Raw genomic sequence first — 27,874 nt, 5'->3', positions numbered from 1 at the left:
CGTAAAAGTGAAAACTATTGTTGACAATGGTTAGAAACACTGATAGTCTCATATTCTACTGATAGAAGTATAACTTGGTCACACCAAATGGAAGGGAATTTGGCAGGATGTACCAAAAGGTACTCAAAGGTCCATACCCTTGATACAATAATTTGACTTCTTGAAATTTATGTTAAGAAAATAACTGGAGGAGTTCCCGTCGTGGCGCAGTGGTTAACGAGTCCGACTAGGAACCATGAGGTTGCGGGTTCCGTCCCTGCCCTTGCTCAGTGGGTTAACCATCCGGCATTGCCCTGAGCTGTGGTGTAGGTTGCAGACGCGGCTCGGATCCCGCGTTGCTGTGGCTCTGGCGTAGGCCGGCGGCTACAGCTCCGATTCGACCCCTAGCCTGGGAACCTCCATATGCCGTGGGAGCGGCCCAAAGAAATAGCAAAAAGACAAAAAAGAAAAGAAAATAACTGGAGTTCCCATCGTGGCGCAGTGGTTAATGAATCTGACTAGGAACCATGAGGTTGCAGGTTCAATCCCTGGCCTTGCTCAGTGGGTCAAGAATCCGGCATTGCTGTGAGCTGTGGTGTAGGATGCAGACGTGGCTTGGATCCCGCATTGCTGTGGCTGTGGCATAGGCCGGCAGCTGCAACTCCAATTCGACCCATAGCCTGGGAACCTCCATATGCCACAGGTGCAGCCCTAGAAAAGGCGAAAAGGCAAAAAAAAAGAAAAGAAAAGAACTAATTCTTACCAAGATTTCCATATAAAAATGTTCATAACATTATTTATAATTATGAAAACTGGAGACTAGGAATAGATTTCAGTTTAAATAAAAGTAATAGAATCTTCAGATACAACAGTATACAGCCTTGAAAACACATGTTCTTTAAAAATATTTACACATAGGAAAGTATATTCAGTATCTTATAATAAACTACAATGGAAAAGAATCTGGAAAAGAATACATATGAATCACTCTGCTGTACACCAGAAACTAACACAACATTGTAAATCAACTCTACTTCAAAACAAAAAAGAAAAAGAAAAAATTTATGTGGGAAAATGTTCACAATATTATAGGTGGTACAGAAGCAGATGTTAATATGCTAAAATTCTAATTACAGAAAGAGGCACACACAAAAAAAACTGTCTGAAATGGAACAAAATATGAAGTATATGGGTTTTGATTGGGGTGATGGGATTATTGTAGATTTTAAGCTTCTCTTATGTTTTTCTGTCCTAAAAAATCCTATTTCCCAATTTTTAAAAATCACTTTCTTTGACATAGTAATTTCTCTTCTGGAAATCTAACTTAATGCAGAAAATCCTAGAGGGAAATTTTTTTTATAAAGATCGGCGTCATTTATATAGAAAGAAAAAAAAAAAGATGGAGCCAACCAAATGTGCAACCAAAGAAAGAAAAGTGATCCAAATGGCCAACCTATTAATGAGAGCATTATATAACCATTCAAATTCAATTTATGAAAAAGGTTTGAAAATGTGAAAAAACATAAACACCAAAGAAAGGCAGAATGGAAAATTGTACATATATTATGAATCTACAATTTTTAAAACTAAGAGTAGATAAAAAGACCAAATGATCACTAAAATATTAACAGTGGTATGACTGTGGATTTTTCTTACACTTTTCCAGACTTTTCAAATGTCTTTACTTTTAAATGTAATCACTTTTTAAATAACTCCCTCCCAAAAATCTTGTAAAGGTGCCAGAGAAAATCTACAAAGCATAAATATGATTAATTACATGTAAACATAATAATTCTGTTGCCATATAAACTTACCTTAAAATGTCACAATGTTTGTTTGCAGTTACAACCACTTTCCTTAAATCTCTTAGAAAGTTTATGTCACAGGAGCCATAACATATTTTTACTTACTTTATATAGTAACATAATATCCAAAACTTGTGTGATTTACAGGTATTCTTTTCTCTAATAATCATCATAAAGATTAGAAGGTGCTGTAAATTTTGTAATAAAGTAAATGTCCTTCATGTTTCCAATTAAAGATCTAGCAAATAAATAAGGGCATATTCTCAGCAAAGAAAATACAGTAAAAAGTAATAATCAAAATATACACGTTCTCAAACTGCAATGAGTCTCAACACTTTCTGGACAAACAAAAGCATATGAAAACAGAATTAAACAAAAGTTTCTTTGCAGTTTACCACACTTACCATTTAGAGAAGTCAGCAAATTAGCACTACCTAGTTTTCTGGCTATTCATATTCAGAAACTCAACAATGTATTAGTGAGTAAGTAGTCCTCAATTATTCTTAATTGAATATTGGACAAATATACCAACATGGCAACCTCTCCCTGTTAGGTACTGGTTAAAATAGGCTATTTAATCTTTGAGGTTTAAAAGCCTCCCAGAATCTCCTCACAAAAGACAGATGAGGGTAAAAAGAGATGAAAAAGAAGCAAACAACAATTTAAAAATGCACCTGCCTCTGAACAAGGTTGTATACTTTAGAATGTAACCACTGCTTCTTGTACAACACTTTAGTGAGCAAGCAAAATTGTATTTTTAAAGGGATGTTATTTGTTAAAAGACAACGTATTATTAGGAAGACAATATCTGACTCCAATCAAAATATTATCATCATGTTTCCCTTACCTCACAAAATACACACACACACACACACACACACGCTTTCTTCATATGCATAAATACATATGAGGTGGGAGAGCTACTCTTAGCCCAGAAACAGGTTCTGCAACATCCATAGATTCAACCTGTCTTTGTGAGACAGTAAGTCCGTCTTGGCATGCTGTTTGGCTGATGCATTCAAAGAACCAGAGTCACTGCCAATATCCTGCAGAAGAAACTGACGTGAAGACCAGAAACTGTCCTAGGCAGTTTCTGGGGAAGGTGCTTCAGTCCAATGGTAATAGAGACACAGGCCTCTCACTGCCTGGCCAAGAGACCGAGGACACCAGAGCTGGACCATGATAACCAGACTGCAGTTCAAAAGTAGCAAGGGATAGTAAAATGACCCCCAAGAGTTTGTTTAATCATCTAGTAAAGCCCAAACTTTGAGGAGCTGGTAGAACAGGGTTTTGCCAAGACAAGCACAAGAGGGTGAGGAAGATCTAAGTATGATTAATCAATGCCACCTAAGGCAGCAATTTGGGGTGTGTCCATAGTGCACCTTGGTCATTGCCTAGCTGTGAAGAGAAGTTCCTTCAGCTACTGCAGCTAGATCTTCCAAAGGAGATATTTCCACCTTAACTTGTCCTAGATGAGGCTTAACAGCCAGGACTGAGAACACAGCCCCCTCTCTTGCCACAAACCCCACTAACAGACATAATAAACACCACAACATGTGCCAACTTTGTATTTACACCACCACCAAACAAAAGGTTCTTTGTCTTTTCCCCAAGTAAAGTTTTGATACTTCTAAATTCCAAGAGAGAAAGAGAACAGCAGACAAGCCCAGCAGGGGTGAGCTGGGAGGTTGCTATTTGCTGGTGGCCCTAGAGTCTACTCCCCCAGACTCTACAACTCTTAGTCACCCTGAGTACAGGGAACTGCTCTCAGAGAGTGTAGATAAGTTACTAAATAACTGCATTTCATATTCCTAATTGTGTATCTTGTCTCCCTGATGATGTCAGTTCCTTGGGGGCAGGATTCTATCTTCCACTCGGTCAATGATTCCCACACAGCTAGAAGAGTAGAACAACCTATACTCCCTACCACATGATGCTAAGGGAAACACACAAATTAAGAATGACAACATACCACAGTCCTCCCTAACACACCACTAACACAGCAGAGCTACAGAGACAATAAATCTTAAAGGCAATAGCTACGGCTCCCACTAAAGTATTATCTAGAAATTTATGTATTTACATATATAAATTAATTAATATAATAATTGCTTTGCTTTTCTCACTCCTAGCTATGGCTTTTACCATGCCCTCTTCTTGGTTTACTCTTCTTTTTAAGGTCACACAGTTGGTATTCTCCTCAAAAAGGAGAGGAGGAGAAAAAGAACAGACCTATAGCAAACCTCCTACCACTGCCAATGAATACTGCAATTGTCCCATCCAGACGCCATAAGCATATGCTTTCAGATCTGAAGCCACTTTCCTCTTCCTATCAAGAACAGCAAAATCAACTGTCTTTGTCAGAGGAACACTCCTGGGCGGCTTCTTACAGACCTCTCAGTTCTGCTCAAGAGGTCCCTGGTTCCTCTTTTATTCTCTCTTATTCCATTCACTGCAGCAGCCCAGACACCCCAAAAGCAGGACCGCCTGAAATGAGTGACCTTTCTATCTTTTGCACTAACATATCTGAGGGCAATCCCTGACACCAGATATGCCTTCATGGGTTAACAAAACAGACATCCTAAGATAGCATCATTCACAAGGGCTGAGGACAGATTTCTTCAATAGACACCAAAAAGACTGTAACTTCTATGTAGTCTGGCATCTCAGGTAACATTCTGATGGAGAGATAAGGAGGCCTCCATCAAAGTCACACATAACACATACAAGCAGTTCCAAGACTTTGGAAAAATTGCAAAAAAAAAAAAAAAAGAAAAAAATTTACTTTACAAGCCTTATGGGGATGCCAAAGCAGCTGCCTCTCCCTGCTAAGTTAGGCATTCAGCAAAAAGCAGGCACTTGCAAGGCAGTGGGGGGGAGAGCGGCCAAAGGACCAAATCAAAGCAACCCATCTCTAGCACTATCATGAAAAATAAGCAAACACAAACAATAAAAGCCCTTGGCTTCCCTAGAGTCACTCTGCAGTGATTCTAAAACTTCCCTAGTATAAAAATTACCAGGCTATTTCTTAAATACACAAATTCCCAGACACTATTTCACACTCACTGAATCAGAATCTCCAGGACAGGATCCTAAGGACTTCTTAAAAGAGAGGTTAGGGAAACACTACTAAACAAATGCTTCTCACCCACCAGTGACCATCTGGGCAGGGAGGTATAAAACACATAGGGCTAATATGATTAAACCAAGCAATTACCCAAGATGGGATCATCTTCATGCTTCTCATGGATTTAACTCCTTTTATGGAGGGGTAGATATCAGTTCAGTAAAGGGTACCTCTGGATCCCTGTCACCCACAAAGGGCTGAGTATTCTTTGATACAAATTCCTAAGATGATACCAATGGGTGCAAATCATAAAGAGGCAGATGACAGCTGAATATAAGAAGATCTTTCTAAGAATTAGAGCTGTCCAAATCTAGACTCACCTGCCTCCAGAGGCAAGGCACTATCTATCATAAGAGGTTTTCAAGGAGAAAAAAGGTGGGATACATCTTAACCAGAATGTTCTAAGAAAATCAGAATCAGCATGGGATGCGTCGAAGGTCTAGGTGAATTTTAAAGTTTCTGCCAACACATAAGTCAACAAAAAGGAAAATTTCAGCTACCCATTAATTAATAGAAAGAGATAGCATAAAAGTCTGTAGGTGGAGTCAGCCTTTCGCTGATCTTTTCTCTTCAGAGCAGAAAGATGCATAAAGACACACCCCTGACTCATCATCACCTTTCTTCAAAAGGTCCCAAAGCTGGGGAAAACACAGCAGGAGTCACAGGTGCTACAACCAGGACCTGCTGCCCAGCTGACTCTGCATGTTGGGCACAGGCCAGAGAAAGGACTGTGTGACATGGTCCCTGCCCTCAAGGAGCAAATTTCATTTTGGAGATAGCTCAAACTCTATGGTTCCCTCAAAATTTTATTTATCATGTCTAACATTTACGGTTTTGGGTGGTGGTGCTGTTTTTCAAGGAAACTCTCTTGGCAAACATAAACTGAATTAGTTCTAATCTTAATACTATTCCAAAAGTCTCTAAAATGTTCAAATCAAATAGGTATGGCAACTCTGAACAACACTGTAGAAACCGTTGTCACAGTAACACAGTAATACAGGAAGCAGTAGAAGCAACACAAGTGAAAGGCAGGGGGTGGATGCCAGTGCCTTTGAGGTTAAATTCCAAAGTCAAAGTGACCTTTATGAACTGCAGAAGTGATCAGAAAAAAATAGAGAGGGAAGAAACCACACGCGCACACACATACATACACACGTGGAAACTCAAAGTGGCAAGTTTACATAAAACATCTGGGGAAGGGAAAAATTTGGTTTTTCCCCCCAAATGTCAGGTAAGCAATAACTCTTTCAAATACCATAAAAAAAAAACTCTTAAAATACCAAAGCAGTCCAGAATAAGATAATGACTAAAAGTAACTGTTCAATTAAACAAATGTTTATTGAGTGCCTATTATATGCTAAGGCACCATGTTAGGTACAAAGGTAGGGTTGGGGCATTAGAATAAACACAAATGGAAAGACATAATTCTTTTCCTCGAGAAGCGCAAATTAACAAAAATCACTTGAGGATGTTCCAAGTGTTTCTGTGTACATGAGCTCATTTGTACAAGAGACAGAAGTGGTGTGGAGAGTGGATGAGGCACTGGATGGAGGACCAGTGAGAGAGAGATTCTAGTCTCAACTCTCTAACTGGCTCAGTGAGTCTGGACAAAGCACCTGAGCAAACAGAGTACCAAAGCAGTGCCCCTCCCACAAGATCATAAGACTGATTAAAAGCCAACCTGGAGAAGAACTCTGGTCTTCTGGCTCCTAGTCCAGTGATCTTTCCAAAATACAATACATATGGTAGACCAATAAAGAGAGAAAAGTAGAAGAAACCCTATGGTTTCAAGTCATTTGCAGAGAAAGGGGAGAAGAGAAGGAGAATCAGGAAAGGGTGGGAGTAAAATGAAGGGTTCGAATTGTGGCATCCGGATAGAAATGCCAAGAAAGGAAACACTTAGATAAGGAATGTACACACAGTATAAGGACAACGTAAAATCTCTGACTATATTCTCATTCAAATCATGGCTTGGAATTTCACTATTAAACCATGAAAGACAAATAGACAAAGAGTCCAAAAATGATATATATGAATGAAGCTTGAAGAAAATGGATAACAGAAGGGGGGCAGTTTATAATAACATCATGCAAACATATGAAGCCCTTCTAAAGAAACAATGTGGATCCACTCTGCCCAGATGAATAAGCAGAAATAATACTATATTCTGTAGCTTTTATGTTAGCAATTTAAAATTTTGGGAGCAGTCAGAAGGCTTAAATATTGGATTAAGACTAGTTTCACTCTGGAAATTATTAAAATTCAATAGGAAATAACCCATATACACACCTGAAGGCAGAATAATGAAATATCATTGGGTTCCAACCAAGTTACTATATCAGAATCATCTATAAACCTTGAAAAATACAGAATTTCAGATCTACCGTACCAGAATCCCTGGGTGTTGGGTTCAAGAAGCACCCCAGCTGATTTTAATGAAGCCAGAATGTGGTGTTCTGTTCTATCACAGTGGGCAGGGTAAAGGAGGAAGACCACTAGGAATGGCACCAGAGAGTGGGAACTAGATTAATGCAAATTTTGTGGGTAAAATAGAATTTCTGCGGGTGTGATATTTTTAAAATGTATTGTAAGGCTGGTTTGAAGCATCCAAGCATATCCCACTGAATTGAAACATTTGCTAAAGTCCTGAAGTCAGCAACTACAGTGCAGATGAAGCAAAAGTTTCCCCTTTATGCTATAAGAAACCTGCAGAAGAGGCAGTAGAGTGGGAATGGCACAGAGAAATGCCCAGGAGATGTGGGTAAGTGGTTTTTAAAAATAAAAATAAAAAAAAAATCAGGAAAAAGAAAAGACTAGAAAAATTACTCTCCTACATCCCCCTCCCAAGTAATAATAATACAGAAAGAACAACAAGAAAAAGGAAAACAGTTTTAGGGTAAATTTTGTCTCCATCTGAAAGAAAAAATAATTACTCTTTTTGATTTTTTTTTCAAAGCAAGAGAAGAATTCAACTGAGAAGTCATCTAGCAGGCAGCAAAACCAAGGGGTCACTTCCCATTGCAAAGCAAGAGAAAACAAGGAGCAAAGAGGTGGTCTTGGATAGCTGTTTAGTCAATCAGACAGATAGGCTGACAGCTCCATGCCTTAGGAACTCAGTGATGTTTAAATTAACAACTGGCCACTAGCCAAATACAGGAACACTCAAAAGTTTGGAAGGGTGTCTTATAATTGGTATCTTGGCAAAACACAATAATAACAGATTGAGAAGACTCACGAAGCTTTCACTTCTAGACTCTGAAAAGATTTAAGATTTGTACCGAGAAATGAGTTTTTAAATCTCTTCTATTTCTGTATAGTTTAGCATGGGAAGAACCCCCGTCTAAAAATCAAAATATCTAAATCTTGTCCTTTGAGTAACACTCGACTTCTCCACCTAAAAGCTAGGGAGTAATAGCAATACCTCATCAGTGCAGATGTACAGGTCCTTGAATGAGAAGCCCTGTGTGTCAAAGTAATCCTATTCCTGACATGAGTCCTATCACTGAACACTTAATTTAGCAAATCGCTCTGCAAATAGGTTTATAATTTCCTCCAACTGTCCAAAGTGATGTCTTCGGTCCTCTTTATAGGTGAGGAGACTACAAGTCATAAAGATTAACTTATTTACTAAGTCAAGCTAATAGCAGACCAAGGATTGTAACCCTCAGACCAGCCCATTGTTTATACTCCTCTCTATCCAAAATTTACACTTATACCAAAGCCTTCATTCAAAAAGGAAAGGCAAATATAGTATCGTATGTGTTTTGTTAAATGCTTCTAAGCGACAGTTTTGGTTCATCATCACACAGCATCCTGGTCCACTTCTGAAATTCTTAGGGAACCAGAGGTGTATGGAATTTGAACTTTTCAAGAAGGGTCTGGTTGGGGTTGAACAACCCAGCACTGTAATAAATAACTTTGATCTTTTTTAAACATCTGTGATGGGCATGTTGACTGCCTGTTAACAATGAACAAAGAGCAAATTTTTCTGAAGCTCATCATCTTTTAACTTTCTATTTGCAAAGAGACATAGCTCATGTACTAGTTGTTGTTGTTTTGTCTTTTGGTAATTGTAAAAGTCTTCCTTCAGATTAGACCAGGAAAAGGAGCCCCTTTCAATTCAACAAAATACACACAAGCCACCCTCCCACTGGAAGCAGAGAGTTCAGAAAAAAATAAAACACGGCCCCACCCCCACCCCCAAAAAGACTTTCTAAATACCTTTTGACTGCCATGGGTTTATATACATTCTCTTAATTAATCCTATTAGCTGGGTAATTTCATTCCTATTTTATTGGTGAGTGCATGCAACAGAACTGGATTTGAACCCAGGATTAAAGAGCAGAGCTCCAAAGCCCAAGCTCTTTCCACTACACACAGTCTGAAGAAATCTGGAATCTATGACTGTGGGTGGGGATGGGTAAGAGATGATTTGATTTCCTTTCCTTTTCTTTATCCAACCGTGTTCAGAAAGATTGGTTGCAAATATCCAACCGTAAAGGAGCTTTCCAAGGCACCACTTTGAATTAACGTATCCACTTTTCCTCACCCGCCCCTGCCCCACCCCCAATCATGCCAAAAGAACAGCAAATGCTGCTGCCAGGTTGGAGAAGTTGGTGATCGTCACACCACATTCCTGGGGCTGGACACAGACTCTGAAACTGCGCCCGAGCTCTGCGCCTCGGAAAGAATAACAGCAGTTGAGATTTTTAAATCATGTGGCTCAGCATGCAGCCACACCAGTTCTCCTGCCTCCACCTTTCAAAGACTCGAGCAAAACTTTACAGCAGATTCACGAGGACCACGGATTCAGAGTGTCAGAGCTCAGGCATGCCGCAAAACCCTGTCCCCATCCAAATCAAACTCATCCACTCAGTCTGTGGGCCTCCCTTTAGCAAAGCTAAATCTGACTGCGAAGGTGCAAGCCGTTGGGCTCGGAGGCCCTGCCCCCGCTCCCTCCACGCCAGAATCTGGCATTCCTCCGCTCAGCCCATCCGCGGTCCGCGGCCAGCGATGGTTCCTCTCGGGCAGCCCGCCCTTGGCTCTCCCTCGACCCCAGGAAACGTGGAACCAAAAGAGCACAACTGCCCAACTCGCCGAACTCAAGTGTTCCAGAAAGGAAGTTTCTAAAACTCGCTGCCCAGCCTCCCTACGGCCGAAGAGGCGTGTGTGGGGCCACGGGCCGAGGGGTGCTGGAGGCTGCGGGGAACTCGGGGGAGGGGGCGCGCCCAGAGAGGGGAGGCCCCGATGATGTTCAGACTTGGGGAACCAAGTGGCCTCACCCCGCGCCGACGGCCGAGCCTGGCCTTCTTGCAGTGGAAGACGGAAGGGTGGGAATGGTTGCCCCAGGTGGCCGGCCGGACCGGGCTGGGGCGCAGGGGACAGCACCCCTCGACCCGATACTCACCACGCGCGGGGGCCGCACGGCACAGCAAGAGCGCCAGCAGCGCCCACAGCGGAGCGGGGCGCAGGGCGGGCATCTTCTCGGTCGCCTCCTCCTCCGCCGCCGCCGCCTGGGCAGATCCACATGGGGAGGGGGTCCCGATAGAGGAGCCCCCACTCTTTCCTCCCCTCCTCCGGTTTCTGCCTCTCACGGCCTCGCGCCTCGTCCCCAAGTTCAGGCTTCACTGCCTCTGGTCCCTACACCCCAAGTCCGCCGTTCCTGGGCCGCCGCCTCAGCCGCCGCCCGAAGTTTGGCTGAAACTTTCTCGAGTGTGCAGCGAAGCAGCCTCGTGTGTCCTTCCGCCTCGGCCGCCTCCTCCCACCACAAACCCCGCCCCGCTGTCGGCCGCGGCCGGGCTCAGCCGCCTTCGGCACCCAGGGGTTTCCCGCAGGAAGAAGCGCCGGCCCGGGCTGTGCGCGGAGGGATCTACTACGAGTCCTCAGACACCCTCTCCAACTTCTCCAACCCGCGTCGGTTCCGACGCGCCTTAACTCAGTCGGCGCTGGAGCCTCACAGGGCCAGGCCTCAGGCGGAGGGAGTGGGCGTTCGGACTCTGAGCTTCAAACACTAGGTTGCCGAGATCCTGAACTTGCCGGAGAGACAGCCCTCATCCAGTGAGATAGGTATCGCCCTCACACACCCACACATCCACACAATCCAGAGTTGGCCAGAAGAATGCAATAGAGAAGGACCAGTGCTGTCCAGTGTCAAAGAAGGCACTGGAGACCAAGGTGCCAAAGTCCAATTAAAATTAACAGAGCCATCAACTGGGTTGTACTGAACCCTTCATTCATTCATTCAGTCAAGTCAGTCAGCCGGCCAGTCAGTCATTTATTCTAAGCGCCTTACTATGCGTAGCATTATGCCCTGCGCAATGCGGGTATGATGCCCAAGCTGGTTTTGAGGGCTGAACCTTTGCTGCTGCAGGCTGCAGGAGTCAGTGAAAGCTTTCATGAAGGAGCTCAGGTGAGAGCAGGATGTTGAAAGTTTAGTAAAATTTGTATAGGACAGGGAGACCAGCTGTATTCATTGTAAATTGTTGCTAATAGCTAAAAATTAGAAACAGCCTAAATGCCCACCCACAGAGAAATGGATGAATAAGGTATGGTATATTTATAAAATGAAATGCAATACAGCAATTGAAAAGACTATATTCATATATGACAAGAGAGATACATCTTATAAAATGATAGTGAAAAAACTACTTGCAGGAGATATAAAGTATATCATTTCTGTATACTTAAAATTTTTCAAAACAATACTATATATTATTTATGATGCATACCACACAGTATATAGTAAAATAATATAACCAGAATAGTGGTTACTTCCCTGCAGAAGAGTGAGGGATGTGATTGGGCTTGGATATAAGTGGGTTTGCTATTTGTAAGAAAAGAGCTGGAAAAAAAACAGAAACAAAAATAAAAAACAAAAAGTTGGTATGAGCATAGCATTCCAGGGGAGAGGCATCATAAAAGCAAATAAGGTAAGGGAATCAGTAGATGAGTTCTGGCACTATTAGCAATGAGGGGAGTCACTTAGGGAAAGGAGGTTGGGACCAGATCACACAGGTCCTTGAATGACAAGACGGGGATGGAGAATATAGTTATCTCTCAGGTCATAGAAAACCATTGAAGGTTTTTGAACAGGAGTGAGACTTGATGGAAAGGAAAGTTGCTCTGATAATTCTGTGCAAAATTAATTGTCAGGAGCAAAAAGTAAACCAGAGTCCAAGGACCAGTCAGGAGTTTGTGAAACAGTCCAGGCACGGGGTGATGAAGGCCTAAAGTAATGAGGTGAATGTCAGAATGGAAAGGAATGGATGGATCTGAGACAATCTTGAAGGGGAAAAAAATGGGGGGAGGGGGTAAACCTATGTGACTAACTGGATGTGGGAGTTTAGGATCCTGTTGGGAAGGGGAATCCTACCCACAGAACCTCTCCCTGGCTTCTATAGGATAAAGCTCGAACTTGTAACAATGATAGATATAAGGCCTTTACTTCCCTGGGCTCTGCATCTTGTCCTCTCTGCCCCCACTGTGAACTTTACACAATAACAGTACTTAATGACTTGATATTACCCTGAACACATCTTCTTGTTTCAATCTCTGTACCTTCTGTTCCCAGGTTTGGAATGACTCCTGCAGTCCCCTCCTCTTCTCCTCTTGGCGAACTTCTAATCATTCATCCTGCCCGCCGGAGAAGGTTCTGCAGACACTGTAACACATTTCCACCCCTCACAGATAGTCCCTCCTCTGTACTGCTTCTTTATCTTACACTGTTGTCTGTTTTTCACATAGGACTGTTTGTATTTCTACTTCTCAACCAGATTAGAAAGTCCTCATGGGCAAAGACCATGGCCTTATGCATTCCCAGTATCTGTCACATAAGAACTAGAGTGTAAAGCAAAACTAAACAAATGCACGTCAGTATGATCATAGGCCTAGGAAGTTTCAAACTGGATTTTAATAAGCACTTTATAATTGAGAAGCAAGTACTGTTATTGAAAGTAGTCACCTTGGGGTGCTAGAAGTTCTTTTCAAAAATAACATAATTAGTCAAACTTGTTTTGGAATTTCCCCTGTGCAAAAATGTTCAGAGAAAGATGATACCATTACTTTTTATTTGTTGGCCAGTGGAGCTGCCAGCTTGAGCATTCTCCTTACACACTATAGTTCACAATGACTTGGCTGTCTGCAAATTTTCAAAATCACCTGCAAAGATTATATTTGTCACCATTAAAATATATCCAGAAGAATGTAAATGTAATCACCACCAAAGAGCAGTTCCAGAAATGACTGTGGCTATGACCACATTATTAAAATAGGGGTGTAATTTTTCAAGGTGACTGTTTCAAGGAAAGCAATTATTTTGTTCACATATAACTTTTGTTGGACTTATTATGCTATTTTGCTGGATTTGTTATTTGTTATGCACTGCATGCATTCCCGTAAGGACAAAAGGAATAAAGAGTAAATGTTATGAATGGAAGCAGAGGAAGGCTATGACTGAAGATCTATTTGAAAAAAACATGTTTTGAGGGAAGCTGTGGATATAAATTGGTAAAAGCAAAACCAAAAGGGAGCTGAAAATCAAGGGAAGAAGCTGGAATCAGCAGACTGAGAGATGAGGGCAAGTCAGTCTAACCCATCAACTGGCATTTTGGCGAAACTTACCATGAGCCAGATCCTGTAAGAAGAGTTGAGGGGTAAATAAAGAGAAACAAGTAACCAACAATTAATATCCAATGTGACAAATAGAATATTGTGGAGTTGCCAGCTTGGGGAACTCTGTGTTGTGTTCCAGCCCTGAGGTGGTCAGGGAAGGTTTCCTGGAAGACCTCCATGGATGGACTAGGAATTGGGGACCAGAAGATTAATGAGGTAAAGAAGAGGCTATTTCTCATGGTTAGAGAGCTAAGCTATCTCAGGCACAGAAAACAAGTGTAGAGGCAGATGAACTAGAGAGACTAGAGATGGTTCCCTCAAGTGGGGAGATAAGAACTTAGGCCAAGGCTGTGTTTGCTCAGAAATGATGGGCATTGGCCCCTCAGGCTAGTAACTTAGGTGAGAGAGGAAAGGGAGACCAAGGAATCAGCAATGACCTCAGTATCTTGAGGCATGATGAGCTATTCCCAGATATGGGAAATAGAGGAAAAGGAAAAGGAGGTTTGGTGGACTAGACAAGCAGACAAAAGATCAATGTAGCTGGAAGTGGGGAAACTGTTTAGGAGTAGCAGCCATAGCTGCTGACTACTTTAAGGAGAGCTAGGAGGAGCCTGACTGATGAGCAGGATGGAATTGCTCTGAAATATGTTGTCTACTATTGGTCTTCCCCCAAAGCTAAACCTGAATTCCACTGCGTGCATTTAGGTGACTGTTTCCATGATCCCTATAAGAAGTTGGGGGTCCTGTGGCGGTGTCTAAAAACTTGAGTAGCATCTGAGGACACAAAATGCCAGGATTTTCCTGATGATGTCTCAGTAGTTTAATTATTCAACTAGATTGAGGATTGACAGTGTTTGTAGTCAAAGCAAACTCTGCTGCACAAGGGAAATTGGCAGGAACACATTCAGGTGATCCCATAACTAAGTATAGCTACCGCTATTCCTTAAAGTTCCATAGCTTCACTGATACAAAAAAAAAAAATGAGATCCCATAAACTTTCATCTGGAAAAAATCAGTCTCTAAGACCAAATTAAAATCTACAGACCAGTAGGAGTAGAAAAATACAAATAAAAGCCACCACTAGTTTTCATTTTGTCAAAACTAAAAATATACATATATGTCTTCACTAATTATAACTCATACATAAAATTGCCTCCCCAAGCAAATTGTAAAATTAGGCACTTATTTGTTCTCATGTCTATTTTCTCAGGTCTAACAAGCTGGAAAAAACCTTCAATGGCAGAGATCCTATGTTATTTGTCTAGTTTGCCCCAGTTTGTAGCACAGTAGTTAGTGCACATAAGTGCTCAACAATACATTTTAAATAAATGTTGAGTGAGGAACATCTATATTTATATGAATTGGAGAGAGGTGTGAGATTGACAGAAAGTGTAGGTGTTTTGGAAAATCCGATGCTGACTCTGCTAAACACTTTGTATGTTGAAGAAGAGATCCTGGAAGTATATATCAATAGGTTGATATGTCAAGCTACTCACACATCTCACCATATAACTCAGGAACCCAGTGATGTGTAATGAAGTGTTTGTAGAAGCAGGAGTTAAAAGGAAGATTTCTTTGCAAAAAAAAGCCTTGCATGTGTGCAATGCTTTAGGCTTTCCAAAACACTTTTAAGTGTATTATCTCATTTGATCCCCAAAGCAATCGTGGGAAATAGCCAAGACCATCATTATATTCCCATTTCACAGATGGAGAAACTGAGATAAAGAAGAAGTGTCTTGCCTAAAGTTAAGTAAGTAATTGGCGACAGAGCTATGACAGAACCCCACTGTTTCTGATTTCTTACTCAGTCTCATTTCATTTTCTTTTCCTGCAACACTGTGAAGCACATCCAAGATGATTTTAGTGTGGAGACCTCTGGGCAGAGCCTCTTATCACTTTCATTTTGGTACAGAACAAGCTGATCCACTGTAACTAGGAAACCTAAGCAACCAAATGCATTCTTTTATTAAAAAGCATTTTTGGGGGTTCCCGTCGTGGCGCAGTGGTTAATGAATCTGACTAAGAACCATGAGGTTGCGGGTTCGGTCCCTGCCCTTGCTCAGTGAGTTGACGATCCAGCATTGCCGTGAGCTGTGGTGTGGGTCGCAGACGTGGCTCGGATCCTGCGTTGCTGTGGCTCTGGCGTAGGCTGGCAGCTACAGCTCTGATTCGACCCCTAGCCTGGGAACCTCCATATGCCGCGGGAGCGGTCCAAGAAATGGCAAAAAGACAAAAAAAAAAAAAAGCATTTTTTTAGAGTCTACCCTCTGCAAAGCATGTCCTTGACTCTGTGTCAGTACAGCCAGGAATCAGACCCAGCCCCTTTCTCCAGAGATTATAGCACATTGAGAGAGGCCAACATACAAGCAATATAACTACAACAGTGATAAAGCATAGGACCATGGGAAAGTAGAGAGCACTGTGATTAATTTTAAGGCCACTTTCATTTTGTCCTGTCTCCAGCCAGCCCTATATAAATGACTTGAGGTGGCCTGTCCAGCCAAACTATAGACAGTGTGAACACAAGAACAATTTCTTATTCATATGTATAATTCCACAGTAGTTGGTTCTGTTACTTGCATGAAGTCAGTAAGTGTTTAATAAAGAGACATTCAGAGAGGTCCTCAAGTTCAACCAAACAGAGGAAAAGTTCCAAGAGGGAGGAGTTAATCTCAAGATTCAAAGTAGCTTTGAGAATTAGGAGCCAGTGAGGCCCTTTAACTGAACATAGACTCAAATGGGTAATATAGGAATGTGTAATGTGAGCTTCTTGTCATATTTTTGCCCTTTTAGGTATGTGATTATCTCAATTTAACTGATGTCAAGGAGAAAAAAATTTAAGATTATCCTTGAATACTTAAATCTTCCTCATATGCATATAGTATATGATAATGGTACCTATAAAACTTAACTAGGAATCCAAAATTCTCTGCTCCCCCTGAGATAAACAGCAAAGTTAGTATAGGAATGCTCATTCTAGTACTACCTGACTTAAATTTTCTTTTAACTATTTCGTGTTATGCAGTATTACACTTCAATTCCTAAGTGGGTGTGTACTTTTTAGATATACTTGCGTAAAAGAGAATTGACCTGTATGCACCAGGACATCACCCCAATTGAAGAACATCATAAATTCACAACTGTGTAATTATCAAACCACACTATTATTGGAGGAGTTGCAGTGTTCCAGTCACTAAAATGGTTATGCAATGTCGGATATTTGTGAAATGTTAAGGTATTTGTTCTCAGAAACTATTCAGTTGTTTCCACCCAACATTCTTATATTCTTCCCTCACAATTAGCCAAGAAATTCTTGAACAGTGAGGTCCACGCATACAGAAAGTTTTCACCTTAAAGTTTAGGGGTAAAAGTCTTTAAACTATTTGAGTGCAGATCATATATAAGTCCACTTATGTGGAATTCAAAATAGTTAACTAAGTATGAGGACGGGGCATCAAAAGTAAGGAAAAGAAATCCCAATTTTAAATGTAAGCATAGAAAAAAAAAAAAAAACCTAAAGCAATTCATCAGGAGATAATTAATGGCTGGCAATGGGTATTTATAATGGGAGCGTACATGTCCTTAACGATGGGGTTTGCCTCTGAAAACATTCTAATTAAAAAGGGAAAGAGTAATTTTATAGGAGAGTACAAATCAGTGGTGTGTATGTGTGCTAATGTGTGCAGAGACAGAGATGGTAATTGCTGGGCTCAGAGCAGGTATCTGTTGCTGAAGATAATGATCTTGTAAATATACCAATAGGGTTTCCAACAAAGCTAAAAGTATATCATTATTATTCACCAGTGTGGGATAGAACATGCGTGAACTTGGAATTCAGCAGGTGAATCTGCTAGGTACCAACTTCGTTTTGTTTTTAATTATTCTGATTTCTGTTAAGAACAATGTAATATGATTACTACGTTTTGCTCAGACCATAGGCCTAATAGTTTTTCTTTCAAACCATTGACTGTTTCTCCATTATCGTAGTTACTGAATGTCTAAGCAAGAAAAGAACAGAGGCTGGCAAGACAGAGGCTGTTTCCCATATTACCATCTACATCTGAGTCCAGGAAAGCACACCTCACTGCCAAGAAAAGCCCCGTGGACAGTTCACATCTTCTCTGGTATCTTTTGCAAGATATAGTTACCTCAAAAGAGCCTTCCTTGGAGTTCCCGTTGTGGCTCAGCTGTTAATGAAACCGACTAGCATCCATGAGGATGCGGGTTCGATCCCTGGCCTTGTTCAGTGGTTAAGGATCTGGCGTTGCCGTGAGCTGTGGTGTAGGTCACAGACATGGCTGGGATCCCACTTGCTGTGGCATAGGCCAGTGGCTACAGCTCCAATTGGACCCCTAGCCTGGGAACCTGAATATTCCCTGGGTGCGGCCCTAGGAAGATAAAAAAAAAGAGCCTTCCTTAATCAAACTCTTATGGTCTCAAATACTTGCCTGTCTACTAATGACTATCTTTTAAGAGTACTTTCTCAAGACAATGGTTAAGGGTATAGATGTATTTGTAAGTGAAGGAGTGGATAGGGTGAACACAGACTGGCTTCTGTAAACTCCAAGTGCTGAATTAGGAGACAACCTTCAAGTTTCAGAAAGGCAAACTTGGAACATGTAAAACATAGTCTAATTCCCTGCTCATCCACCACTTGGGGTTTTGAGAAGAAAAGGGAAGTAAGAAGAGTTGAAGGGAAGAAAAAGAGAACAGAAGAGTAGGAGAGGAAGGTGAAATGGTGCTCTGGAGTAATATGCACCTGTTTAGAAGTGAGGAAGTAGCACGAACACTAGCAAAAGAAGAACCAATGTGGAGTTCCTCCTTGCACAGCTCCCTCTTCCCTCCTGAAGGCCTGGGGTGAACCCACAGCCTTGTTCTAGAGGTGAGAAAGAACCACACTCGGGACACCTCCCTGAATTCCCTCCCAGTCACTCAGAGTGCCCCTACTCTGCTTCGTTTCCTTCATCATGAATATTTATGGTAATAATAACAATAATCACATCAGTAATGATAATGGCAGTGAACAATATGGAGTGCTTACTGTGTGTCAGACACTGTCTTAAGCACTTTACCTGCCTTATTGTTTATGATGCTCTAGTCAGCGTATGAGTAGGTATTATTATTCCCACTTCACAGACAGGGAAACTGGAGCCTGAGAAGTTGCCCAGGATCACACAGCTGCTAAGCAGCAGCACAGCCCAGGTCTAGCTGACCACCTCCAGTGACTCATGGCTGACCTCTGCATAGTATGACTTCTGCTTGTTCACAGGTCTCTGCCTCAGAGATCCAACCCCATCCATTGTTCAGACTTGGACTGAATAAGTTTTCCTCTTATCATTTATTATTATTATTATTATTATTACCATATTTTTAGGGCTGCACTCTTGGCATATGGAGGTTCCCAGGCTAGATGTCAAATCAGAGCTGTAGCCTCTGGCCTACACCACAGCCGCAGCACTGCAGGATCCAAGCCACATCTGCGACCTATAGCACAGCTCACAGCAATGCCAGGTTCTTAACCCACGGAGAGAGGCCAGGGATCGAACCTGTATCCTCATGGATGCTACTCAGATTCATTTCCTCTGAGCCACGACGGGAACTCCTTATCATTTATTATAAGCCTGGTCCCCCAAGCTTACTAGACAGGGCTTGATCATATACCTCCTTTGTGCTCCTTTACAGCATGATGCCATGTCTCTTGCTTGTCAGCATCCAGCCCTGGTGTGACTCAAGGACTTTATTCCTTTACCTTTGCCTCCCAGGTAAGACAAGATCAGACAATTCTGAAGGTTAGTGCCACACTACAACTTTTTATTTGAAAATTCTGCCTTCTATGTGTACCTAATGAAAGACAAACCTGGTAAAGAACTAATTCTACTTATTGCCATGTCTTTGTTAAAATTATAGATTACATGTGCCTATAAAATTAAAGGAAAATCATCTATAATACTACCACTGATAGTATTTTGGTATATTTTCTTCAGTTGTTCCTTCATATGCACATTTCAAATAGTTATAATCACTCCTGCTTTCTCAGCTAATCCACATATCATAAATCTTACCCTGTGTTGTTACATAGTTATCATATGTAACATTCTTATTGTCTGCTCTATATTGCAGCACTGATGACATATAGAACTAGAGTGCCTGTCTGTGTCCATCCTATTGCAGAAACAGCCTCTCCAGACAATCCACCCATACTGCTTCCATTGCCTAAGCCAGTGGTGTGAATGGGTGGTCCCTTCAGAGCTAAAATTAATCCCCTGCTGCTGCTCTCTAACCTCAGTACACCTCCCCACACACCACACCTCTGTGGCTTTTACAAGCCTTTGCCACTCTAACGTCTTTCTGTTCCCTGTTTCCTTCCTAGCAATGAGCTTTACTTCCCACTTCACTAGAGACATCTCCTAGCTCAATTACCACCTCCCCTGTAAGCTTACCTAGCCCTCCTCATTTCTATATTGGCAAGAATCTAAAAACTCCCCAACCTCTCTTCCTTCAACCTTGTAATTTATCTCTCATATAACCATCTTTACTTCCTTCCCTATATCTCAGAGAAAATTCTTTCCTTCATCCCAATGCTAATCCTTCTGTGTTGGCTATTGATTTCATCCCCTTCTGTCTTTTCTAAGACATATTGCCATTCATGATCCATCTGCCTGCACTGTCACTCTCATTCATCTCTCCCTCTCTACTGGCTTAATCCCCTCAGCCAACAATTTTCTTCCAGCCTTAACTCATGCTTGCACAAGTCCTTTCTATTGTAGGCTCAGATAATTGTCTTTTTTCTTTCACTCCCCAGCCTCTCAAAAGGTTAGTTTCTTCCTTTTGTTCTTACTTCTTCAACTCACAACAGCTTCCACTACCTACATTTATTGAGCATCTACTATGTGAAAATAATGGAGAAAATAGAGGTGAACGAGGCATTCCCTACAGTCCTGAGAAGCTTCCAGCTAGTGGTAGACAGATAGTAAAGCAAACAATACAATGCAATAAAACAAGTTTCATAATAGAAATATGTGCAAAAGTATCCATAGAAAGGCTGCCTGGAGAATATTGGAAAGACTAAGAGAGGTGACATTTGAGTTAAGGCCTTGCACAATGAATTTAATATTGCCAGGCAGGGACTACATATGTACATATATATTGCATCAGGGAGAGCATACAAGTGACAGAGGAAACAAGCTATGCAGAGGGCTGAGAAACCATAAGATTAACAATTCTTTAGGACATACCATACAGCTCAGTTATTGGAAGAGCTGGGTTCCTAGCAAAGAATGCTTAAAGAAGAGATGGAGAAATATTTGTTTAGGCCACTGGTTCTCAAGCTTTAGCATGTTTAGAATCACTCATAAGACATGTGAAAAATTTCTGGACCCCAGTTCTAGAATTTTAGGGTGGGGTCTGGGTGAGGCTGGGTAATCGTGCATTTGTAGAAAGTTCCCAAGTGATACTGATATTGTTGGTCTAGAGACCACATTTTGAGAACCATTGGCTTAGTAACACAGCTTCTGCTCAAATTGTTCTAGTGAAATTACTTTTAGATGTTATCAGAAACCTGCAGCTGCTGCATCCAGTGGACTCCTTCTCAGTCTCATTTTCCTTGACATTTTGTAGCACTAGACACAACTGACTTCCTTTTTTTTTTTTTTTTTTCTTTTTAGGGCTGCACCCGTGGCATACGGAGTTTCCCAGGCTAGGGATCAAATTGGAGCTACAGCTGCCGGCCTACACCACAGCCTCAGCAACACAGGACCCAAGCTGTGTCTGCAACCGGCACCACAGCTCATGGCAACGCCAGATCCTTAACCCACTGAACAAGGTCAGGGATAGAGCCTGCAACCTCATGGTTCCTAGTCAGATTCGTTTCTGCTGAGCCACAACAGGAACTCTCACAACTGACTTCTTAATTGGTCTCCCAGCCTCACCTTCTTTCAGTCCATTCACTACACTGAAGCCCATAGGATGATCCAAAAATACAAGTATAATCCTATCACTCTATGCTTAAGACCCACCAGTGGCTCCCCATTCTCTGTGGTTAGAACCAGAATTCCAGAGACTGGCACAGAAAACCCTGGCATTCTGACCACATTTACCTCCTCTCCTTCTGCTACTCCATACGACACAACTATATTCCAGGCACATCAACCTGCCAGTCAGTTCCCAGGCATGCTGTGGGTCCATGTGCTCCTCACCTCTGCGCCTGCACTTTCCTTGCTTGCCATGCCTTACTCCCTCCCCTCCTCCACCCTATCTTCCCCTTGACCTGTGGAATCCCAGCCTGAGGACTAGCTCAAATGCTACCTCCTCTGTAAAGCCTTCCTCAGCTTTGTTGCTCCTTTCCCTGAGCCCCTCTGCAGTTGATTTTTGGGTATATATCACTTAACAATTAGTTGAATTTATGACTACTGTATTGGGACAACTTGAGTACACAGTCTGAATCTATCTTATTATTTTTGTTATTCTCATAGAAGACATCCAATGTAGGTGTGTTGTGTTGCATGAATGAATATTGGGTACATAGTACACACTGAATAAATAATTAGTGATTTGGGTAGACACTCACTGCCTACCCCATGGAACCCAGCAGTGGGCAGGCAGTCAAATAGGAGGAGGAAGAGGACATAAAGAGAAACTTTGTTAATGAGCAAGCCTCAAACGTGCCACCTCACAGCCACCTGACTCCCCGACTGAGAGGTTGAACCACAGGCTTTTATTTCCCATGCCTCTCTCTTTCTTTGATGACACACTGGTTTGTCAGCTCCATGGGCCAGGCGGTAATGCAGCTGCCTTCCTTGATTTCAGCAAAATACTCTCCAGGGGACTTTTCCAGACTAAGGAACAACATCTGTGGAGACTGAGCAGGAAACACTTTGGTTGTTTGGCTCAGTGAGCACACCACCAGCAGGCAGCCATTTACCTTTCATTCTTGTCCCACTGCTGAAGAAATGCTGGCAGTTCTCTGCCTTTGGGGAGCATGGATCCCCTCCATGCTTCCTGTTCTCTCCTCCCTCTCTCTCTCTCTCCCCTGCACAGTCTGATTGTAGGGTCACTAAATTCTGCAGAGATAAAACAGGCCTGGATTTCTATAGGGCCAGGCAGCATTCTCCTCATTCTCTTAAGAAACCATTGAGCAGCTAATAAGCTCAGAATGCCCATGCCTTTTGTCACCTAGCCTTTTCCCATCTCTGTGCAGGTATTCCTGTGAGAGCAGCCATATATTTAGTGACTTCTACATACTAGGTGTGCTGTATATGTCATCTCATTAGCTCTTCACAACATTCGTGCAAGGCAGTTATCTTTATCTCCATTTAACAAATAAAGCAACCGTGGGCTCAAAGAAGTTAAATAACTTACCCAAGGTCAGCAAGCTAATCAGTGGTAGGGGCAGGATTTGAACCCATGTTGTAATAATTCCAACAATTTCAATCTCTGTGTGTTTTCCATTATTCATACCATCTGGGGAACTTAAAAGGCTACAAGTTACAGAGTCAGCCAGTATCACAGCAGGGATTAAGTTCAAGGTGTCCTGATTTCTAGTTCAATCTCTACATATCCACTGTATTGAAGGAACCCTTTGAATGGTTATATTTGATGTCCCAAGAATTTTAAAAACTTAGAAAACTTATGCAACTGAGAGTTTTGCTGCCTACACTGACATATGTAGGGGAAGGTAGAGAATGGCACAAGAAAACCTTCAGTACATTTGAATTCATGTAAGAGTGAGCAGGGAACCTCACTGCATAACATTTATAGAGTCTGATTAATAATATACCTCTATTAAGTTTCTGGCCTCTGGAGGGAATTAAAGTATATATTAAACATGAAAAAAATAAAAATTAAAAAATACATAAAACCTAGAAAATATATCGTGGCTAAAATGTAAACATGATGCAGAATGGGGAAAGCTGTTTAATTACTCACCAGTATCCCTTATTCCCCTGCAGTCATTAGACCCTCTCAGCTGAATGCACCTGAGCAGAGATGCTTCCCTACCCTCTAAGATGGTACCTTTTTCTGTCATTCAGACCCCTGTACACACTCAAAGCAGTGTTTTAAAAGTCTTCTCTTTTTTCCATCCTCTGAAGTACAAATCTGACCAGGAAGAAGGAATAAAACTGACTGCATGCACAAATAGTTTGACAAAATACAAATGATTGTTTATTTCTACAACAATGCCAAATCCAGTAAAACAATGTTTCTTATTTTCTGGTCAACTTGACACTTAGAAGAGTATGTTTTGCTGAATATTTCCCTGTTCCACTAGTGCTCTTGGCATTGTGAATACACAGAGCTGATGATAACATCCATCAGAGTTAAACACACAGAGTGGGTGATAAAGTCAACAAGAAGCTGAAGACAAGATTCACCCCCCGATAAGCTGCCAAGAGTTGGCTGTGGATTCTCAGTGGACACTGTGGCTCGTTCATCTTCCCCCTTCAGCCTTCCACCGCTAACATCATCCCTGCCTCGGCACTCATGACTAAAGTAGGAAAGCAGGGGAGAAGGAAGGCTCAGGCGTCAAGTACATGAGATGAATACATAGCAGAGATGATCTGACTGGGATAAAAGGCAAAGACTCAGTGGTAAATTCTTAATGAATGCCATGAGAGAACAAAGAAGGGCACTTTAAAAGTCAAAACAAACAGCCAAATAAGGGTCACACCAGAAGAGCAAGCAGACACCAATGATTGCTAGGCTTTCTTTAAGCAACGTTCTGTTTTCTTGTCCCAGACTCCTCAAGCCCAGCTCAGGAGGTTCCGTGCTCTGTCTATTGTTCAAAGACTTGAAATTGTTTTCCTTGGATTATTCCCACTCCTGCATTTTCCTCGCCTCTCTTTTCAAAAGTAGGTTAAGGATGTTCAGGTTTCCCTCAAGCATCTTAATGAGTTAGTCATGATTACAATTGCATCTTTTAAATTGCCCAACCCGTTGAAAGGCTGCCATGAAAGGAGCTTCTACAAACACAAGCTGGACTGTGTTTTTCATTTTCTTATGTTGCAAAATGTGAATGAGGAGTTACCTCCAAGTGTGTAATTAGCATAAAAGCTACTGAAGCAGAGAGAGGGAGGTGGGCTACTGTCTAGATGGAAAATGTGGCTATTGTTCTCACAAGAAACTTGTCCACTGAGACTGAAATAAAGAGAAACTCTGCTAACAAATATGAAAGTGTTTTGCACAGCCCATGGCACATAATACTAAATGCTCAAAATGTATTTGCTAGTTTGGAATCTTCTCCATGATCTACTCTCAGTCAAGTAACCAACCACAACCACCTTAATTTACTCACTATCCATCCTTCTTGTACTCCTTTTGTAGCTTGAATCTCAGCCCCATCACCTATCACAGTGCTTCTCAACCTTTTTCCCCCTATTATTGCCCTCCTGAGGAGCCTTTTAGACATTTTAACATTTTGATACATTTTAACATTTTAATTCGGTAGATAATTTGTTATATCAGTTTAAGTTCGGTATTTGTATCTATACCATATATATTTAAAAATTAAGGGAGTTCCCGTTGTCGCTCAGCCAGTTACAAAACTGACTAGTATCCATAAAGATTAGGGTTCGATCCCTGGCCTCGCTCCATGGGTTAAGGATCTGGCGTTGCCATGAGCGGTAGTATAGTCCAGCAGCTGCAGCTCAGATTTGACCTCTAGCCTGAGAACTTCCATATTCCGTAGGTATGGCCCTAAAAAAAAGGTAAAAAAAAAATTAAGTAAGTTGCTTTTCATCCCCCAAGAATCATTCACACTCCTGTTGAGAATGTATGACCTACCAGGCCCGAGTAGACTGATCTAGGACATAACAGAAACAGATCACAGATTTCAATGCTAGATGAAATCAATTTAGGAAAAAAATCCATGCAGGTGGCAAGCATAAGAATTTGTCTAAATCAGGCTCAGTGTGGGTCAAGACGGACAGCTGGCTGTAAAGGTTAGCCAAGTAGGACATAGGTTGGAGAATGCAGCTTCGGTGGAGGACAGGAGAGCGAGGTTCAAGGCAGGAGAGGTGTGGAGAATACTGGTCCACTGGGTCAGAGAATGCCTCCTAGAGAGAAATCCCAATATCCAGAAAAGCTGCATGGAAGATAACTTGCTCTCATCAGATTAGGTATTTTGAAGCCAAATTAGATATTTTGCCTTTGATCCTAAAAAGCCCCTGGACTACCAGGCTGGCTGAACCCCACTGATGAAAATCTCTGGTTATCACAGGGGAACACATCAAGTTAATCCCTGCATTTCCTGAGAGCCAGCGTCTCCCAGTACTTCCAAGCCCCCTGTATCAGATGAAAGAACCAAGCCTTTCAACCTGAGTTGGAGCTTGGCTGTTGCGTTCACATCCTCAGGCATTCCAACAGGTTGATCAAATAAAAAGTCTGGCTTTCCTCTTCCTCAAGACATTTATCTTCTGGAGATCCTTCCCCTCCTGACCTAAAAACAGTAGTGGATGCAGGGCTCTGACTGAGCACTCCCAAAGCTGTGCTTCCTAAAGTCATTAGGACTTCTTAAAAGGCAACTCTAGCAGCCTTTCTCACTTATTTCCTAGGTCAGTACCTCAGTGGCATTTGGTATGGCTGTTCACACTCTCCTCTTTCACTGGAGGTCAGTCACTCTAACTAGGCTCTTCATCACACTCTACTTCCTTGGTCCTTTGGACATTCATCTTCTTGGTCTCCTCCCTCCTCCTTACCTTTTTCAAGGGCATCCTTTATCTTTGGTTCTTTCCCATTGCCCTCCATGCTTATTCCCTCCATGCTGATCTGTTCCTATGTTCAACTTAAGAAACATTGTTGAGCACTTGCTATATACCTGACTCTGGTATAAACAAGATATGGTCCTTGCACACTCTTGTGGGGGAACAGATATATATATATAACCAGGCAAAATCAATGTGAGATATGTAATACGGATATGCACAAAATATCTTAGCAACCCAAATGAGGAAGTGATGAATTCTGTCTTGAAGAGACCATAAAAGGCATTACAGAGGGAAATGTGTGATTTGCACTTTGAAGAATGAACTGGGGATTCACAAATAGAAACATTGAAGGAAGAGGATTACAATTAGAGAGGTGAGGCTAGGAAAGGCATGACATGGTCATGAAGGGTTAGAAAATCCATGTGATTCAAGGGGAAGTAGGTAGGAAAGTGGGCAGGGTTGGGAGAAGAGTGATGGAAAATGACCCTGGAGAGTCCAAGACACACTTCAGTCACCATTTTAATTTGTATTTCTAGGAGTTCCCGTAATAGCTCAGTGATGATGAATCTGACTAGTATCCATGAGGATGCGGGTTCAATCCCTGGCCTCACTTAGTGAATTAAGGATCTGGCGGTGCCACAGCTGCGGTGTAGGCCAGCAGCTGCAATTCTGATTCAACCCCTAGCCTGGGAACCTCCATATGCTGTAGATGTCACCCTAAAAAGCAAATAAATAAATAAATAAATAAATAAATAAACATAAATTTGCATTTCTAGGTAACATGAAAATGGGTCATCCCACTGCCCAGCACATTTTAAAAACATAAATTTAGCTCATAGTTTACTAGGTGCTGGCAAAACAAAGGTAAATAAGCTGCCCCCTCAAGAGCTCCTAGTAAAGAGATAGACATGTCTAAAAAAGTAATATATGCAATACAAGCTAATCCATGCAGTGATAGTAGCACGTACGTGACATGAAGTGGAGAGTGACTCAGTGGAAAGATTAGCAGAGGAAACTTCAGATAAAAAGTGATTTGCCAGCTGAGCTTTAAGAAATCAGCTGGAGTTGGATGGTGTGATAGACAGAACAATGGCTTCTCGAAGATGTCCATGTCCTCAATCTGTCAATATGTTAAGTATCATAGCAATGGGGATTTTGAAGATGTGGTTAAATTCAGGGAAGATTGAAAGATTACAGATTATCCAGGTGGGCCAAATGGAATCACAAGGGTCCATACATAAGAGGAAGACAAAAGTGTCAGAGCCAGAGAAGGAGATATGACAATGGAAACAGAGGTTGGAAGGACATGGCCGTCAGCCAAAAAAAAAAAAAGGGCAGCCTCTAGAGGCTGGAAATGGTAAACAATAGATTCCAGGCTTCTGATTTCCAAAAAAGCAAGATAATACAGTTGTGTCTTTTTTAAGTCACTAAGTTTGTAGTAATTTGTTGTGGCAGCAAAACAAAACTGATGCAGAGGGAGCAGTAGGCAGGGTGTGGGGATGCAGAGCCTTCCAGACAAAAGGACAAGCATCAGCAAAAGCACAGAGGCCCAAACCAGCATGGCAACCCCTGAGGCAGGGCTTACGAGTAATTTAGTGCTTCTGAGGTTCAACGATCACCAGGTAAGGAGCAGAAGAAAAGGGTGAGGCAAG

General features: G+C 41.9%; 1 protein-coding gene across 6 annotated transcripts in view; it reads right to left on the bottom strand.

Annotated features, from left to right (window-relative positions):
* NOTCH2 (notch receptor 2) overlaps nt 1–27,874 on the bottom strand; it is a 195,426-nt gene that overhangs the window by 154,645 nt on the left and 12,907 nt on the right. For 3 of the 6 annotated variants that reach the window (XM_047784862.1, XM_047784861.1, XM_047784857.1), the window contains exon 2: nt 22,879–22,988. The exons of 1 other annotated variant lie outside the window; for it this stretch is intronic. In XM_047784862.1, coding sequence (XP_047640818.1) covers nt 22,879–22,975 — 97 coding nt within the window. In that variant the 5' untranslated portion in view covers nt 22,976–22,988. Of the gene's footprint in view, nt 1–10,318; nt 11,329–12,468; nt 13,160–22,878; nt 22,989–27,874 lie in introns of those variants that run through there. 2 more of the 6 variants (XM_047784859.1, XM_047784858.1) reach the window with 2 other exon arrangements.

The sequence above is a fragment of the Phacochoerus africanus genome, chromosome 6 (genome assembly GCF_016906955.1).
Source record: "Phacochoerus africanus isolate WHEZ1 chromosome 6, ROS_Pafr_v1, whole genome shotgun sequence".
Classification (NCBI taxonomy): domain Eukaryota; kingdom Metazoa; phylum Chordata; class Mammalia; order Artiodactyla; family Suidae; genus Phacochoerus; species Phacochoerus africanus.
Note: the sequence above shows the minus strand (reverse complement) of the source record. Positions and strands in the feature narration are given on the sequence as shown.